General features: G+C 47.1%; 1 protein-coding gene across 2 annotated transcripts in view; it reads right to left on the bottom strand.

Moving 5' to 3' along the window:
- Positions 1–203: 203 nt before the first annotated feature.
- Positions 204–15,018, bottom strand: part of VSIG10L (V-set and immunoglobulin domain containing 10 like) — a 38,148-nt gene continuing 23,333 nt past the window's right edge. For both annotated transcript variants that reach the window (XM_083515350.1, XM_083515351.1), the window contains 6 exons: positions 13,707–13,982; positions 11,034–11,321; positions 7,101–7,223; positions 5,357–5,418; positions 4,329–4,460; positions 204–1,809 (listed from right to left, as the gene is read on the bottom strand). In XM_083515350.1, coding sequence (XP_083371476.1) covers positions 1,726–1,809; positions 4,329–4,460; positions 5,357–5,418; positions 7,101–7,223; positions 11,034–11,321; positions 13,707–13,982 — 965 coding nt within the window. In that variant the 3' untranslated portion in view covers positions 204–1,725. The remainder of the gene's footprint in view (positions 1,810–4,328; positions 4,461–5,356; positions 5,419–7,100; positions 7,224–11,033; positions 11,322–13,706; positions 13,983–15,018) is intronic.

Here is a 15,018-nt window from a genome sequence, read left to right as displayed (position 1 = left end):
AGATCCGTATTTCTGGCCAACTTACCATTCTGCCTACAGAACGGTGATCGTTATAACCAATTAAACATACTAGGAATGCATGCAGAGAAATACCAGTTCCTTCAGAAAAAAGGGAAGGAAGGAAGAGGGATAACCCACTTCAGTTGATTGCACTACTGTAGTTATTTATGAGATGCGGAAAAAAGGAAACACACAACAGATGCTTCTTGGAAAATACTGTATTCTGTAAAGTAGGACAAAAGGCCCCGCTAGGAAACCTGATGAAATAAAGCGCCATAAGAAGAGCCCTGCTGGATCTGGCCAAGGTCTCATCTAGTCTGGGATACTCTTCTTGAAGTGGCCAACCACAGATGCCTTTTGGGAAGTCTGTAAGCAGGACCTAAACACAGGAACAGTCTCTCCCAAACCCATAATGCCCAGAAACTGGTTTTCAAAGGCACATCCTGCTTTCAACAGTGGAGGGAGAACGTAGCCTTTGCTGCCAGTAGCTATTTTTATAGTTATTCATTTAGGGACATCTGCATTTCTGGCCAGCTTATTCGTGCCACATACAGAATGGGGATAGTTATCCTTCATCATTCTTTTAAAATCGTCCAGGTTGGTGGCCATCTTGTGGGAGCAGCTTCCGAGGTTCACTTTTCCAAAATAGTTCGGAATCGGAAATCCCTCTCCATACCACCCCTAGAGAAGACCAGGGCATCCCATTATCTCCCACCAGCCAATTATCGGGAAGAGCTTCTTCCGGTTTCTCAGCAGTCCCGATCAAATCAGACAGCTTCACCTTCTTCCTAAGCTTAAAAGTATCACTTTTTTCTTTTTTCAATTCTAAACTCAAGTATGAAACTCCACCAGTTTCGAATACATTCAGAACAGAAGGTCCGGGGAAGATTCCCAAAATCAGTATCAGGTGTGGCTCCAGTCATTTGATAACACAAAGAAGAACTTTGGCAAAGGCTACATTGCAGCGTGAAGATAAAAAAAAAGTATATGCACTGGTGTGGTTTTGTAAAAGGCACATTTTTACTCTGGCAACCAAGACCTTTCCTCTCCAAAGAGACAGCCCACCCTCCGTCCAATTCACACACTTCTTGTACCGCATCAGTGCTCTGGGAAGGGCTGTGGCTCAGTGGTAGAGCATCTTCTTTGCATGCAGAAAGTCCCAAGTTCAATATCCAGGTAGGGCTGAGAGAGAACCCTGCCTGAAATCCTGGACAGCTGCTGTGGGTCCATGCAGAAAATACTGGGCCAATGGTTTGACTCAATATAAGGCAGTTTCCCATATCACTCTCCTTCACACTATCATCTGCTGCAAGGATGAGCTTAGAGCTCTTGCACCATCCCTCCAGCACCTAACCCTCTGGATAGCCTTTGGATTCTTCCCAGCACCTCAAGCTGTTCTGTAACCAGCTCCATTCCAAGAGATCCCTTCTGCAGCCACAATGAAAGAATCCCAGAAATATTTCATCAGAATTCATCTACACACAATGTAACCTTCTGGGTTCCCCTTAACTGGGTTGGCTAGGTTGTTGCCTGAGAACCCTAGACCCCTCTCATCATTATGGCAGGAAACCAAAGCTCCAATCTGAAAACCTTAGATTCCATACACCCCACGGTCAAGCCCCACAAGAAGACAGCATGGCTCCATTTTCAGTGGCCTGGGTCCCATACTGAAGACCGTGCTTGGTCTGAAGCGTCCTCTTCAGCCCAAGATGGACCTTCAGAATGTCAGACTTGAGTAGCGCTGCGCACATTCCTGGTGCGAGGTTGTATAGGTTGGAAGGGAGAGCTGCTGTCCATGGTGCTGATGGGCTGGAGAGAAATGGGAGAGAGAAGAGGTCAGAAAACTGTTTAGCCTAAAGCAGGCATGTCCAAAGTCCATTTCGGGGGCCTAATCTGGTCCGCTGGTCGATTTAATCTGGTCCCTGTGGGTAAAATCCTTTAAAAAGCTCAACAAAGTTGTTTGGTCAGCCCGTCACGCATGTTCACTTCATCAAATATGGCCCTCTTTGAAAAAAATTTGGGCACCCCTGGCCTAAAGCATTGTTCACAGCAAATTTTGGGTGGGGTGGGTCCACCTTCCTTCAGAGCCACTGGGCCATTTTGAAGGGAAGCTCAAAGAGTTTTTGCAAGGCTGTCAACATTTCTCAGGGAGCTTTGGAAAATGCATAGCCAGGGTGCTCCACGACATGCAGGGTTGGAACTTGGCAATGCATTATATGTGGGGCTGCCCTTGAAAATGGCTTGGAAAGTAGCACAGAAGCCAGCAACCACATCACCTGCTGTTTGACCGTGATGGAACCATGTTTATATCAGTTCCAAAGGAACGACACTGGCTCTCTTTGTGCTACTGAGCCCAACTGAAAATGCCAGTCCCTAAATGGCTTGGGGTGTGCATGTTTCCCATGCACCTGAAGGAGTGCTTTCTCCCATACCAACATGCCTGGGCTCTGATACACTCTTAGAAGAAGGGCCGTAGCTCAGTGGCAGAGCACCTGCTTTTCATGCAGAAGGGCCTGAGATCAATCCCCAGCATCTCCAAGTAAGGCTAGAAAGCCCTCTGCCTCAATTCTGGAGAGCCACTGCCAGTCAATCTAGACAGCACTGAGCTAGAGAGATCATTGGTGTGATTCAGTACAAGGCAGCTTCCTGTGTTCCTGTGACGAAGGGAGCTGGGAGTTCTTTCCTGGCTCAGATTTTTATGCAAGCCAGAGAATAATTGGGGGTGTGGGTTGAAAAGCATCAGGATCCCCTGGAGTTATTTTCCAAGGCAGCTTCCCAAGCTCCTATGCCAGAAGAGGTCCTTTTCCCATGAACCTTCTTAGACAAAGATGTATATTATGGATGCCTCCTAAGAGAGGCCCTTCTCTGTGATGGCACCCTGCCTGTGGAATGCCTTGTTTGGGGAGGAACAATATGCCTGCTGCCAACCCTGTAATTCCAAGGGCTACCAACCAGGTACATATGGCCCCACAGAGCCATTTCTTGGCAGCTATAGGGCCCCATCTCCCCTTTCTGAAATTATTCCAAGCCATTATTCCAAGCCTAACTGTGTTGCAGAGAGCGGGGAATTGGGGGCAGGTGATATCCTGGGAGGGAAGAGTTGTGGTGCACACATGATGCCCACAACAGTTTCCCCAATTTTCAAATCTCCCCATGGGCCCAAAAAGGTTGGAGGCACCCCTGCGCCCTCTCTACCCCCCACTGCTGTGGTCCTTTCAGTGTCAGGTTAAAATCCTTTTTATTTGACCAAGCAATTTCAGATTTGTAGCATTTCCTAAAGCTGTTTGAATAGCTGTATTCCTCTTAATTTTATTGCACTGCTGGTTTTTGTTTTAATAATATGTTTTGTAATTTTAAAATCTCTTCGCATGCGGTCCTGAAATCCATTTTTGGACAAAGGGCAGCTTATAAACATATTAATAAATGCACGAATGAATAAATAAATAAAGTTGACAGGTCGAATAATCAATACAGTTTAGGACTCTTTTCCCCTTGCTGGAATCCTGATCCAGATCTGGATCCTCATTCCTGCAATTGCCACAAAGGGAGGGGGGGGAGTAAACGGGAACTTTCCCACACCTTTCAAATGGCAATCTTGAGGCCCCATGATGTGGTTTGGGACTGCAACACAGAACAAAGGGCTAACCCCTGGCACAGATCACAACACACATGCAGACATTTCTGGAAGAAAAACTGTGCTGGAGGGCAAAGACCACATGATTCACACCACGTGTTGTTCGGCCTTATCCAGCTTGCCAAAATGTTACTTTGCATCACCACCACACCTAGGCAAGTTGTTGCCCGCACCCAGGTGAGTACAGCCACCCCTGCTGCGTATCGATTGCATGCCACTATTGCTTCCATAAACATCCTGTTTCTGCTCCCTGGCTGAGAAGAGGCCACAATGCAATCTGTATTTGACCTGGAGTTTCACAACTTGTGACTCAGCCCAGCCTATGTGGAGTTTGCAAACAATGGTTCTTTGACCCTTTAAACCTCCCCAGGAGCCCAGGCTGGGCTAAACATGTGCACTCAGCTTTTGCCCTGAAGCAGTAGGACTTTGGGTAGTAGCCACTTATGCCAGTTAATCAAAAATCCATGCCAGCAGAAGGACATGAGAAGGCAACTTTGTGCAGAGAATAGGTAAATAAATAGGGGGTTGAGACTGGAAGGAGCTCTGTAGGCGAAAGCACTAGCTAATGGTTAATGCTGGTCTGATGCCCCAATAGAACACCAGGTGGCGCCGCAGAAGCAGTAGAACAGGGATGGCCTTGTTATGGTTGGCTCCATCTGCCACAGCTTAACTGTGTGTTTCCCACAGCACTTACCAAAGTTCCAGGGCCACCATATTTGCGTAAGTGTTCCTCATAGGTAATGGCATAGATGTCAGAGTCTCCTGATGACCAGCGAGGGTTGCCCCAAGAGGGGGCGTTTGACTCCCGCTTGTTGCCATTTGGGAACTGGAAAGATGGAGAGATATTGAATAGGGACACACACAGAGAGAGAAACTACTGATGATTTGTTTCAGGATTATCCAACATGGTAACCTCTGGATATTGCTGACTTATCATCCCTGACGACTGGCTATGCTAGCTGGGACTGGTGGGAGTTATAGCATGGCATTGTCTGGAAGGCATGGGGTTGGTTTATTTGTCTGCGATTTTTATTAGTCACTTGCCTACCCAGGTACAGTGTGACACATGTAAATTGCCATAACATTAAAGAATCAAAAACACTAACAACAGACAAAAAGAATCCGGTAGCAAAAATCTTTTTAAACAGCACCGATCCACCACTCCAAAAATCCAGAGTGGGAACGCAATGTATCCATAAAACAGAAAATTACCAATCATTCAAAACCTGTGCTCAGACGATAAGTTTTAAGCTGCACCTAAATGTCATTGGATCTGTTTGGGGAGGCTGTTTCAAAAAAGAGGTGCCACCACTAAGAAGACCCTTTCTCTGCCTTGCCTCACCAAGTGCCTCCCCCTCCAAGAAGCTCACCTCACCCGAGGTGGATCTCAAAAGTTGAGCAGCTGCAAGTGAGAGGAAGTGGTCCTTTAGACAGTGTTGCCATCAAAGGAGAACCTAAAAGCAGATGTTGGGGTCCCACACAGCAGAATGAACAGGAGGAAGGCCCCCCAACAGCATCAGGGATGCCTTATAACATTCTGAAGTAATACACATCAGCATCTAAAGACAATTAATTGTTCTTAGCTACAAAACACCTGTGCACATTAATGATACCACCTGGTTAGAGGTGAGTTTCGCAACTGTTCAACACAGCACACAATGGCCTCTCTCTCTTTCACACACACACACATCCCTATTATACTTGCATCTCATTTGATCTTACCTGACGTGACAGGTAGTGTTGTCGGTTCTCAGGTGGCGTTGGGGGGATTTTCTTCTCCTTTGCTGCAAGGAGTGAAAGGCTGATGTCACTACAGCTTTGCACTGATGGTGAGATTGGCTGTCTCTCAGTTCCCAAAGAAATATCCCCTGGAATGCTGAACCAGAACTGAACCCTTCTGGCTAGTTGTGATCACAGCCAGCTCCCGATTGGCCTATCCTCTTCAACTGTGACCAGCTCAGCACAAGGGCTAGAGGATTATTTTCCCCTCCTGACTTATTGGTATCACCACAAGTGGGATCTGCAACAAAATGTTGCAGCATGGAGTCTTCCTGATTGCTGTTACAGGCAGACAGCTACCCCTTCCTCCAGGACACTCCCATGCAGGCACCTTGTGGCACCTTCCAGATATTGCCGAACTACAACTCTCATAATTCTTGACCATTGGTCATGCTGGCTGCAGTTGATGACAGCTGGAGTTCAGCAATATCTGGAGGCACCACTTTGCTCCCCCTGTTCTGTTCCCTTTCTCACCCTCAAGAGACGTGTGGCATTCTGTGGCCACTGAACATGCTCAATCTTCACCAGGCTGGTTTGGGTTCCCCACCACCGCCACCCAACAAAGATGTGTTGTTCTGCAAATCTCAGGGCTCCTCGAAGTCTCCCTCTAGTGTGTGTAGGATGTTCTGCTTTAGCTGTATGAGCAAAAAACAGTCATGCCTGAACATTGGAAATAGAGGGATTGATGATGCCCGCATTTGGGCAATGAAAAGCCTTTATGCCAAATATATATCTGATGGGCAATATATCTGAAGGGCAAAGTCAGGGACATCTTACCCATAGAGGCTAGTGGCGCGGGGTGCCAGGGAAGAGGCGGAGGCTGGATGCGGTGCCTCCTGGCATCAGCTCGCCGCCCTTGCCTGCCTCCGCCTGGAGCCTCCGTCTGCTGTGGCCACCGCGGCATGAAGTGGCCAGCTGAGCCAGGAGACGCCGCAGCCAGCCTCCGCCTCTTCCCTGCCAGAGGAGCCACCCTCCAACCGCTGCCCGCCTCCTCCAGCCCTGCTGGCAGCGCCGTCCTCCCTAAAAAAAGGTGGACAACTCTGGGAAACGGGGGGGTGGGGAGAGAGAGTTTTGCACCACTGCACCGGATATGCTTAAGACAGCCCTGGGCGAAGTCAAATGCAGAAGCTGGCCCAGTGAACACAGATTTCAGTACCCTGAGAGTCTCAATTTCCATCTAAGTTTCTAGTACTTAAGAATGCATCTGATTTCCAGATTTTCAAAGAGTTGTTTGGCAGGACTAGGGAAATGAAACTGGTGGGTGGAGCATAGAAAGGGTGTGTGTCTATTTCTCTATCCTACATTTACACAATCGACTTCAAAGCAGCCATTATTATTATTATTATTATAATTTATATACCACCCTATACCTGGAGGTATAGGGCGGGCCACAGAATAAAATCCCATCTGACGTCCTCCAAACATTCTGGATTTTGAGAACTCCCATAATCCCCAAGCCTATAAGAATTGCAGTTCACAACAGCTGGAGGGCACCAGGTTGGGCAACTGTGGTTTAAAACTAACATAGTTATTCTATTTCTTGAGCCTGACTTTCCATGCTTGGTATTTAACTGGCTGAATGGAGGTCAGCTGATCACACCCATCTGCCATGTGATGCTTCCCGCCCAATCGGTAAAGATCAGCAATTCGGTTAGCTTGTGTTTCACTCGTCCATGGTTCAGCCCACCTTTCCGAAGGCAGATTGGCCAGATCAAGCAAATCAACAAGAACAGGAGAGCGAGGATCAGAAGTGCCCCGAAGATGGAGCCAATCACTATTCCAGCAATGGCGCCTGGGCTCAGACTCGAATCTGTGACACAGAGGAAGGAGGGCAAATCAGGATTAGAAACACAGGGGTCCTCAGGCTTGTCCTACCTCAACCACAGTCCACAGAGGAGCTCTTGAGCTTTACATATTTGTCTCGCAAGACTGAGGAATTTCCAAGACTCGAAAATTTTGACCCTCGCTTCTTATTTTAGATTCTATCCATCAAGGATTCTAGAGCCAGAAAAGTTTTGAAAGCCAGGAATCTGATCCTCATCAGATGGTTTCCTTGAAACTGTAAGCTCGTGGTGAGAAACCTGAACTCCAGCACCCATCATCTGCAGTCAGCGCGGACAACTGTCAGCGACGATGGGAGCTGGAGTTCAGCTGCATCTGTATATTTTTGTGTTGTGTGTTTATTACATGTTAGGATATTTCCGTTCCGCCTTAAAAGGGAGCAGGCTTTGTGCGTCAGAGTCTGCGCATGTCCTGTTCACAGGATGGTTATGTTTGCTATTGCTTTCGTTCTCTCTCTGTCGGAGACACTGACGCAGGCAGTCATGTCTTTCTTTGTTCTGATCAACGCTGAATAAAAACTTGTAAATAATGCTCTCCTGAGTGCAACTTTTGGCTGTGCATTATCTGCTGACAGAATGTGCATGAGCTCTAGAATGTGGCAAGATATTTTCTAGAAACTCATGTCGCCAATTGCTGATACTGTGTGCCTACGGGAGATCGATGGATCGTCCGGCAGACGGCTTGGGGCCATGATGGACTTTATCTCCCTGGCAGTATCCCAACATTACATACATAAACACCATCTTTTTCCCCAAGGAGCTCAAGGCAATGTACACGGTTCTTTTCCTCCCCATTTCATCCTTGCAACAACCATGTGAGGTAAGTTAGACTTAGAGGCGGTGACTTAGCCCAAGGTCACCCAGTGAGTTTCATGGCTGAGTGGGGATTCAAACCCTGGTCTCCCAGGTCCTAGTCCAACACTCCAACCATTACACCACTTGAGGGCTACAGGTTGCCCTTCCCTGTTGTGGACCATCAGAACACTCTGCTGGACATTAAAGGGAGGATAGGCACATATTACTGTAAGTGGCATGGATGGGAAACTGTTGCACCAAGAGCCACAAAGGCCACACGACCCAGGAGATGTTCTGTTGTCCAAGGAGGCAAAACTCTTCTATCAGAGGCAAAAGCATGGTGGGGCCGCAGGACCCACAAAGGGCTCGCTGTGAAGGATCAGTGCATTCGCATAACAAGTTTTTGTACTGCTACGCATAGAGTAGAATTTAACATTCATGAAAGAGTAGCTTTCTTTTGAAAAGTAGAAAGAAGAAACATGTTTCTAGACCTCATGGCAGAAGAAGAAAGACTGGAAGTGTCTCTACGACACTTCTTTCATTTGCCCCGGCTTGTTAAACAATCAAACAACAACTAAACCATGTGAAATAACACACAATGCACAGAACTATAAAGATTTCTGCAATCAGGCTTAACTCTGAACACAGACTTTGGGTTTTCTAGCACACAAGTGATGAGCTGGACCCCACTGTTCAATTTTAACAGCAGCAGCACCATCATAGATATATTGTTAAAAATAGAGATCTGGGATTGCAATATGCATCTTTGGACTAAAGAAGGGCCCCGGATCTGAAAAGGGTTAGGTTCTGAAAAGGACAAGGGGTACTGTAAATGTGATCTAGGTTTATAATAGTGTGACATTTTTCATGAAACCTTTGCATAGAAAAGCATCCCCCCAACATACAACTTTTCAGAGTTTGCTGTGAAATAATTTGAATGGATTTTTTTTTGGGGGGGTATCATTGCCCTCACTTGGAATTGGCTTTGTTTGAATGTTTGAATGGATTTGGGGAGTATCATTGCCCTCACTTGGAATTGGCTTTGTTTGAATGTTTGAATGGATTTGGGGAGTATCATTGCCCTCACTTGGAACTGGCTTTGTTTGAATGTTTGAATGGATTTGGGGAGTATCATTGCCCTCACTTGGAACTGGCTTTGTTTGACCTTAATGACATTGCCACAGAGCCAGATGTGACTGGTTATGTTGTTATGATGTCACATCATTAATTATCACAATTGCCTGGTATTGCTCATGCCACTGTTCCCAGGGAGCATCCACCTCCCTCTCAATTGGCTTAATTTGCCCTCACTGATGTCAACAAATAATAAAATTTATCTTTTCACTACAAAATCCCCAGCTGGCTGGGATCACCCATGTGACTATTCACAGAAAGGAGACCAAATATTACAGAAAAAGTCCAAAACCAGAAGCACATTGGGGAAACAATAGTAGCAAACAGGATTGGGGGAAAGGTCAGTAGTGACCATATAATTTAGGAGCATTGGGGGGGAAATATTCCTGACTCTGAAAGCAGTGCTTTTATAACCCCATGATTAAAGCAGGAGAACATTTGGTGAACCTCTGCTTTATTTTACTTTTCGTTAAAGATTTTCATTTTTAACAATTATGGCAAAGCATTTTAAATGGCTGCAAAGTGCTTTTTTAAAAGCAGTAGGTGTGAACGCTTAGTACTGGCACTAAACTATTTTAAGCCATTTAAAGCACTCTAGCCGCCTTTTGTGTCAATTCAGTCCCATAAAACCTGACTCTTTTCCTTTCCCCCTTCAAACCAGCCTCATAATGGCCATTGGCCTGGTCGCCTGTGGTGAGTGAAGAATTGCCTTCAGGCGACCAAGCCAAGGAACCTGTGCAAATCAGAAGAGAATTTCCCACTCTTGCGGGTCATGATTAAAAAGCGCATTTACTTTAATCGGAGAATGAAAACTCTCACAAAATGCACGTATGCATCAAAAAGCATGACTGTTAGGGCTGCGCAAGGCAACTCTGATTCTGCAACCCTGATCAGGCTCTGATCTGACCCAGACCGATCTCAGTCCTGAGACAAAGTGGGAGCCTTGCACTGCCCTTAATTAAAAGCTAAGGTGTTAAACTGGACCTGAATTGCCTCGATTGGGTTTGTGATTTCTCCAGACAAGATGCACAGCCCTAATGGATATCATAAGTTAAGGTTCCTGCCTTCACTCCCCTACCATGTGAGGTACAGAAACAGTGCACAGTCTGACATTTCATGCTCGCTTGACATTTCCCTTGCCCTTTTAGCCCCAATTCTCTTCCTCCACAGGTTGGGGGCCACATGGGGGTTAGTGCTATACAAACGTTCCATAAAAATGTGGCTGTTTGTTGAAATGAATGCCATGGAAGGCCCATTGGGAGGAATGGACATCGTGCAGATTTGGAAATAAATCTTACTGTCACCCTCTTTAAGTCCCTGTGAAGGAATACAACTGAGCTGCACGTAAACATCAGCAGCCTGAGAAGTTTGACTAAACTTAGAGGCCCTGTCTGCATGGTACATTTAAAGCAGGATCGTGCCACTTCAAACAGCCATGGTTTCCCCAAAGAATCCTGGAAACTGTAGCTTGTTGAGGGTGCTGAGACTAGGAGACCCCTGTCCCCTTTACTATTCCCAGAGTGGTTTAATAATCCACAAACCTGGAAGTGACTGTTCTGATTTGCGAACTATTTTTGGAAGCTGAATGTCTGATGGGGCTTCCGGTTGGCTGCAGGAGGTTCCTGCAGTGAATCAGAAGCCGCAACGTGGTTTCCAAACATTTTGGAAGTCGAACGGTGTGTGTGTGTCAGAGAGAGAGAGAGAGAGAGAGAGAGAGAGAGAGAGAGAGAGAGAAATATAGACTAGCAAATTTTGTTGTGGGCCAGTCATTTTTCTAGACTTATCTGCAATGCTATCCCCATCCTCAAACTACCCTGTTCCACGTGTCTCCTAAAATCAGGAACACACACCTGGTTGAAGGATGTAAACAACAGAGGCGTTCCCAGCTTGGGATCCCAAACGAGGCACAACCTGGAAGGAGTATGGTGTATGGGGCTCCAATCCTATAACAGTGGTGGATCGGTTGTTGGCTCCTAAGACTTGCACCGTCTTCCATTCCTCAGCAGAACGGTGCTGCTGAGGACCTTGCATCTGGATCCAGAAGCTAGTCACTGCAGATCCATTTGGAACAGTCCAGGCCAGGTAGGCAGAACCAGGATGAGGCCCGTGAGAGAGAGTCCAGTCGGCGATGGAAGGACCTGCCAAGAGAGGATAACTCATGGAGGGTGCAGTCCATCAGGTACAGTCCTGCTGCTCAGGACCAAAACAGATGCGATACGGAAGATTTGATGCAGAATGTCTGTAACTCAGTGGCTGGGAATCTGCTTTGCAGGCAGAAGGTCTCAGAGAGCTGGGAGAGGCCTCTGCCTGAAAACCTGGACAAGTGTTGACAATATTGAGCTAGAGGGGCCAATGGTCTTACTCAGTGTAAGGCAGCTTCCTATGTTCTGAAGACATGGCCCTCCAGATGTTGTTGGACTCCAACTCTCATCAGCCAGCATCACCTACCCAGCATGACGAACAGCTGAGGATGATGGGAGCTGCAGCCCAGAAGTATCTGGAGGGTCAAAGGTTCTGCATCCTTGCTATAGTCCTACTGGTGATCAGATTTCCCAGTTTTAAAATTGTATTTTAAAGTTTCTTAAGTGGCTAGTGTCTGATAATAACTGGAGAAGTACTAACGTGAATGTTCAACACATGCACACACACACACACACACACACACACACACACACAGGGGTTCATTTCCTGATACATCTCATCAAAATAAGTTCCACTCAGTTTAATGGCTCTTACTCCAGGAAACCAGGAAACTACATCAATCCCCTCTCCTCTCAGCTGCTATTGGATTTTTAAAAAATACAGTGGTGCCCCGCAAGACGAATGCCTCACAAGACGGAAAACTCGCTAGACGAAAGAGTTTTCCGTTTTGGAGGTGCTTCGCAAAACGAATTTCCTATGGGCTTGCTTCGCAAGAGACGACAATGTCTTGCGAGTTCCTGCTGGTTTTTTTCCCTTTCCCCCCCTTTTTCTAAGCCGCTAAGCCGCTTATCAGCTGATCTGATCAGCAGATAAGCCGCTAAAAGCTGCTAAAAGCCGCTAATAGCGCTAATCCGCTAATCCGTCAATGGGCTTGCTTCGCAAGACGAAAAAACCGCTAGACGAAGAGAATCACAGAACGGATTCTTTTCGTCTTGCGAGGCACCACTGTACAGATATTTGTATAATGCCTGAAGTTTCCGCCCCCAGCCCACACTCAACTTCCAGGCAGGGATGATTTAGATCAGGAAAATAATGTGGTTGGGATTAATTAATTAAGCCAAGACTAGGGTTCACCACTGTAGGAGGAGGCCCACCAGAGAGCACTTTATTTATTACTTCACACTTAGGCCTCCCTTTCCCCCCAAAGTCTGAGAGGTCAAGGAGGTGTGCATGGTTCTCTTCCTCCCCATTTTATCACTCACAACAGATGTGAGGTGGGTGAGACTGAGAGACTGTGACTGGCCCAAGGTCAGTCAGTGAGTTTCATGGCTGGGTGGGGATTTGAACCCTGGTCTCTGAGATCCTAGGTGGTGCTGTGGGTAAAACCTCAGTGCCTAGGACTTGCCGATCGTATGGTCGGCGGTTCAAATCCCCACGGCGGGGTGAGCTCCCATCGTTCGGTCCCAGCTCCTGCCCACCTAGCAGTTCGAAAGCACCCCTAAGTGCAAGTAGATAAATATGTACCGCTTTATAGCGGGAAGGTAAACGGCGTTCCGTGCGCTGCGCTGGTGCTGGCTCGCCAGAGCAGCTTCATCACGCTGGCCATGTGACCCGGAAGTGTCTTCGGACAGCGCTGGCTCCCGGCCTCTTAAGCGAGATGAGCACGCAACCCCCGAGTCGGTCACGACTGGCCCGTACAGGCAGGGGTACCTTTACCTTTACCTTTACTCTGAGATCCTAGTCCCACATTCTAACCACTACAACATACTGGCTCTACCTAAATCACTCCTCAAGGCAAAAACTGCCCTGCCACCTAATATAGCCCCTTCCTCAGTCTGGACGTGGATGGTTTAAAAAGACATATAAGAAGAGTTTGGATTTGATATTCTGCTTTATCACTACCCTAAGGTGTCTCAAAGCGGCTAACAATCTCCTTTCCCTTCCTCCCCCACAACAAACACTCTGTGAGGTGAGTGAGGTGAGAGACTTCAGAGAAGTGTGACTAGCCCAAGGTCACCCAACAGCTGCATGTGGAGGAGCGGAGATGCGAACAAGGTTCACCAGATTACAAGTCTACCGCTCTTAACCACTTCACCACACTGGCTCTCTACATATTGGTTGTTTCTCTCCCAAATCTTGCTTTGTCTTGAAAAGTGAGCATCCATGCCCTCATTCAAAATGGTGTCCCCATGCACACATTCCAGCTTCTCACACTTCACTGCCAGGAACCAAAATGGTGGCTACTACACTTGCTCTTTCCCCACCTAATGTAGCTGCCTGACTGCTATTTACAGCAGGGAGCAAAAGGCTGGTGTTAGGAATCCATGAAAAGAAATAAATATAGAAAATAGGACTTCAGTGGTGGTAGAAGGAGCTCTCACCAAGGATGGTGAGGTTCGAACGTTGGGATCCCAGCGGATTATAGCAGGTGGCACTGTAATCGCCCAGGTCATCTGGGGAAGTGAAGTTCCAGATGGTGAGCTGCGTTTGACCGGGGTTCAGGTGGTAACGGCCTCCGACAGGAATGAGAGACCCCTTATTCCGAAACCAGTCAATCTCCACAGGGTTGAAGGTGCCTTGGCAATGCAGTTCCATGGTAACGGACCCTTCAGTGCTGCTGTATGTCCGGAATGAGAGAAAAACTCCTGAGGGAGCTTCTGTGGTGGAGATTAGGGGGAGGGGAGGGAAGCCTGTTATGCTGGTAAACAAAAGTTTCTGAAAATCGAAGACGAGGCAAAGCTCAGTGGTAGGACATCTGCTCTACATGCAGAAGAACCCAGGTCCAATCCTTGACATCTCCAGGCAGAGCTGGGAGATAATCCCTTTCTGAAGAGAGACCCCTGGAGAGCTGTTACTAGTCAGCATAGACAACAGTCAGCTTGATGTACCAGCATAATGCAGCTTCATATGTTGGTCACATCATCATCAGACTATGTTGTCTTTAGAGTATCCCCAGACTGTGATGTCTTTAGGATATCTAGCTTTATTTACACATATATGCAACCGGAGTGTAGGATGGAGGTGCGCCAACAGATCTCGCTTCTCAGCTGGGTTTCCAAGGAGAGCCCCAAGCCACTGTGTCTGAAGTTTTCGGCATCAGCCAAAAACTCTCTTACACCATTGGCTTATTGTTCTACATCCTAGGATGTTGTGGCATCCAGCCCAGTGAGGTGGGAAAAGACTTATCCATTTGTCTCCATGGTAACAGGGCAACTTCTTTGGACATGTCGATGGAAGTACTTGACTACGGCCATGATCTTACAAAGAAATTGCTCTGGCTGTTTCAGCAGCTCCATCTACTAGATTCTAAGCCACCTTGATACAGAATCACGGGTGTGGAAGGAACCCGTGGATATCATCCAGACTGACCCCCCCAAACCTATAACAAGTTGGATTCGTAATGTCCATTTTGCCTAATATAGTGAGTTTGTTCTTTTCAGTTTCAGTGCCAAGTCCTAGTCCAACACTCTGACTGCTACGCCACAATACTACACCAGAACCAGAACCAATATCTTGCCTTCTGGTTCCTCCTTGTGGAGGATTCTGGTAACCAGTGTAATAGTTTAGATTTGATATCCCGCTTTATCACTCCCCGAAGGAGTCTCAAAGCGGCTAACATTCTCCTTTCCCTTCCTCCCCCACAACAAACACTCTGTGAGGTGAGTGGGGCTGAGAGACTTCAGAGAAGTGTCA

Source organism: Podarcis liolepis, assembly GCF_965112155.1.
Source record: "Podarcis liolepis genome assembly, chromosome: 7".
In the NCBI taxonomy this organism is placed as follows: domain Eukaryota; kingdom Metazoa; phylum Chordata; class Lepidosauria; order Squamata; family Lacertidae; genus Podarcis; species Podarcis liolepis.
Note: the sequence above shows the minus strand (reverse complement) of the source record. Positions and strands in the feature narration are given on the sequence as shown.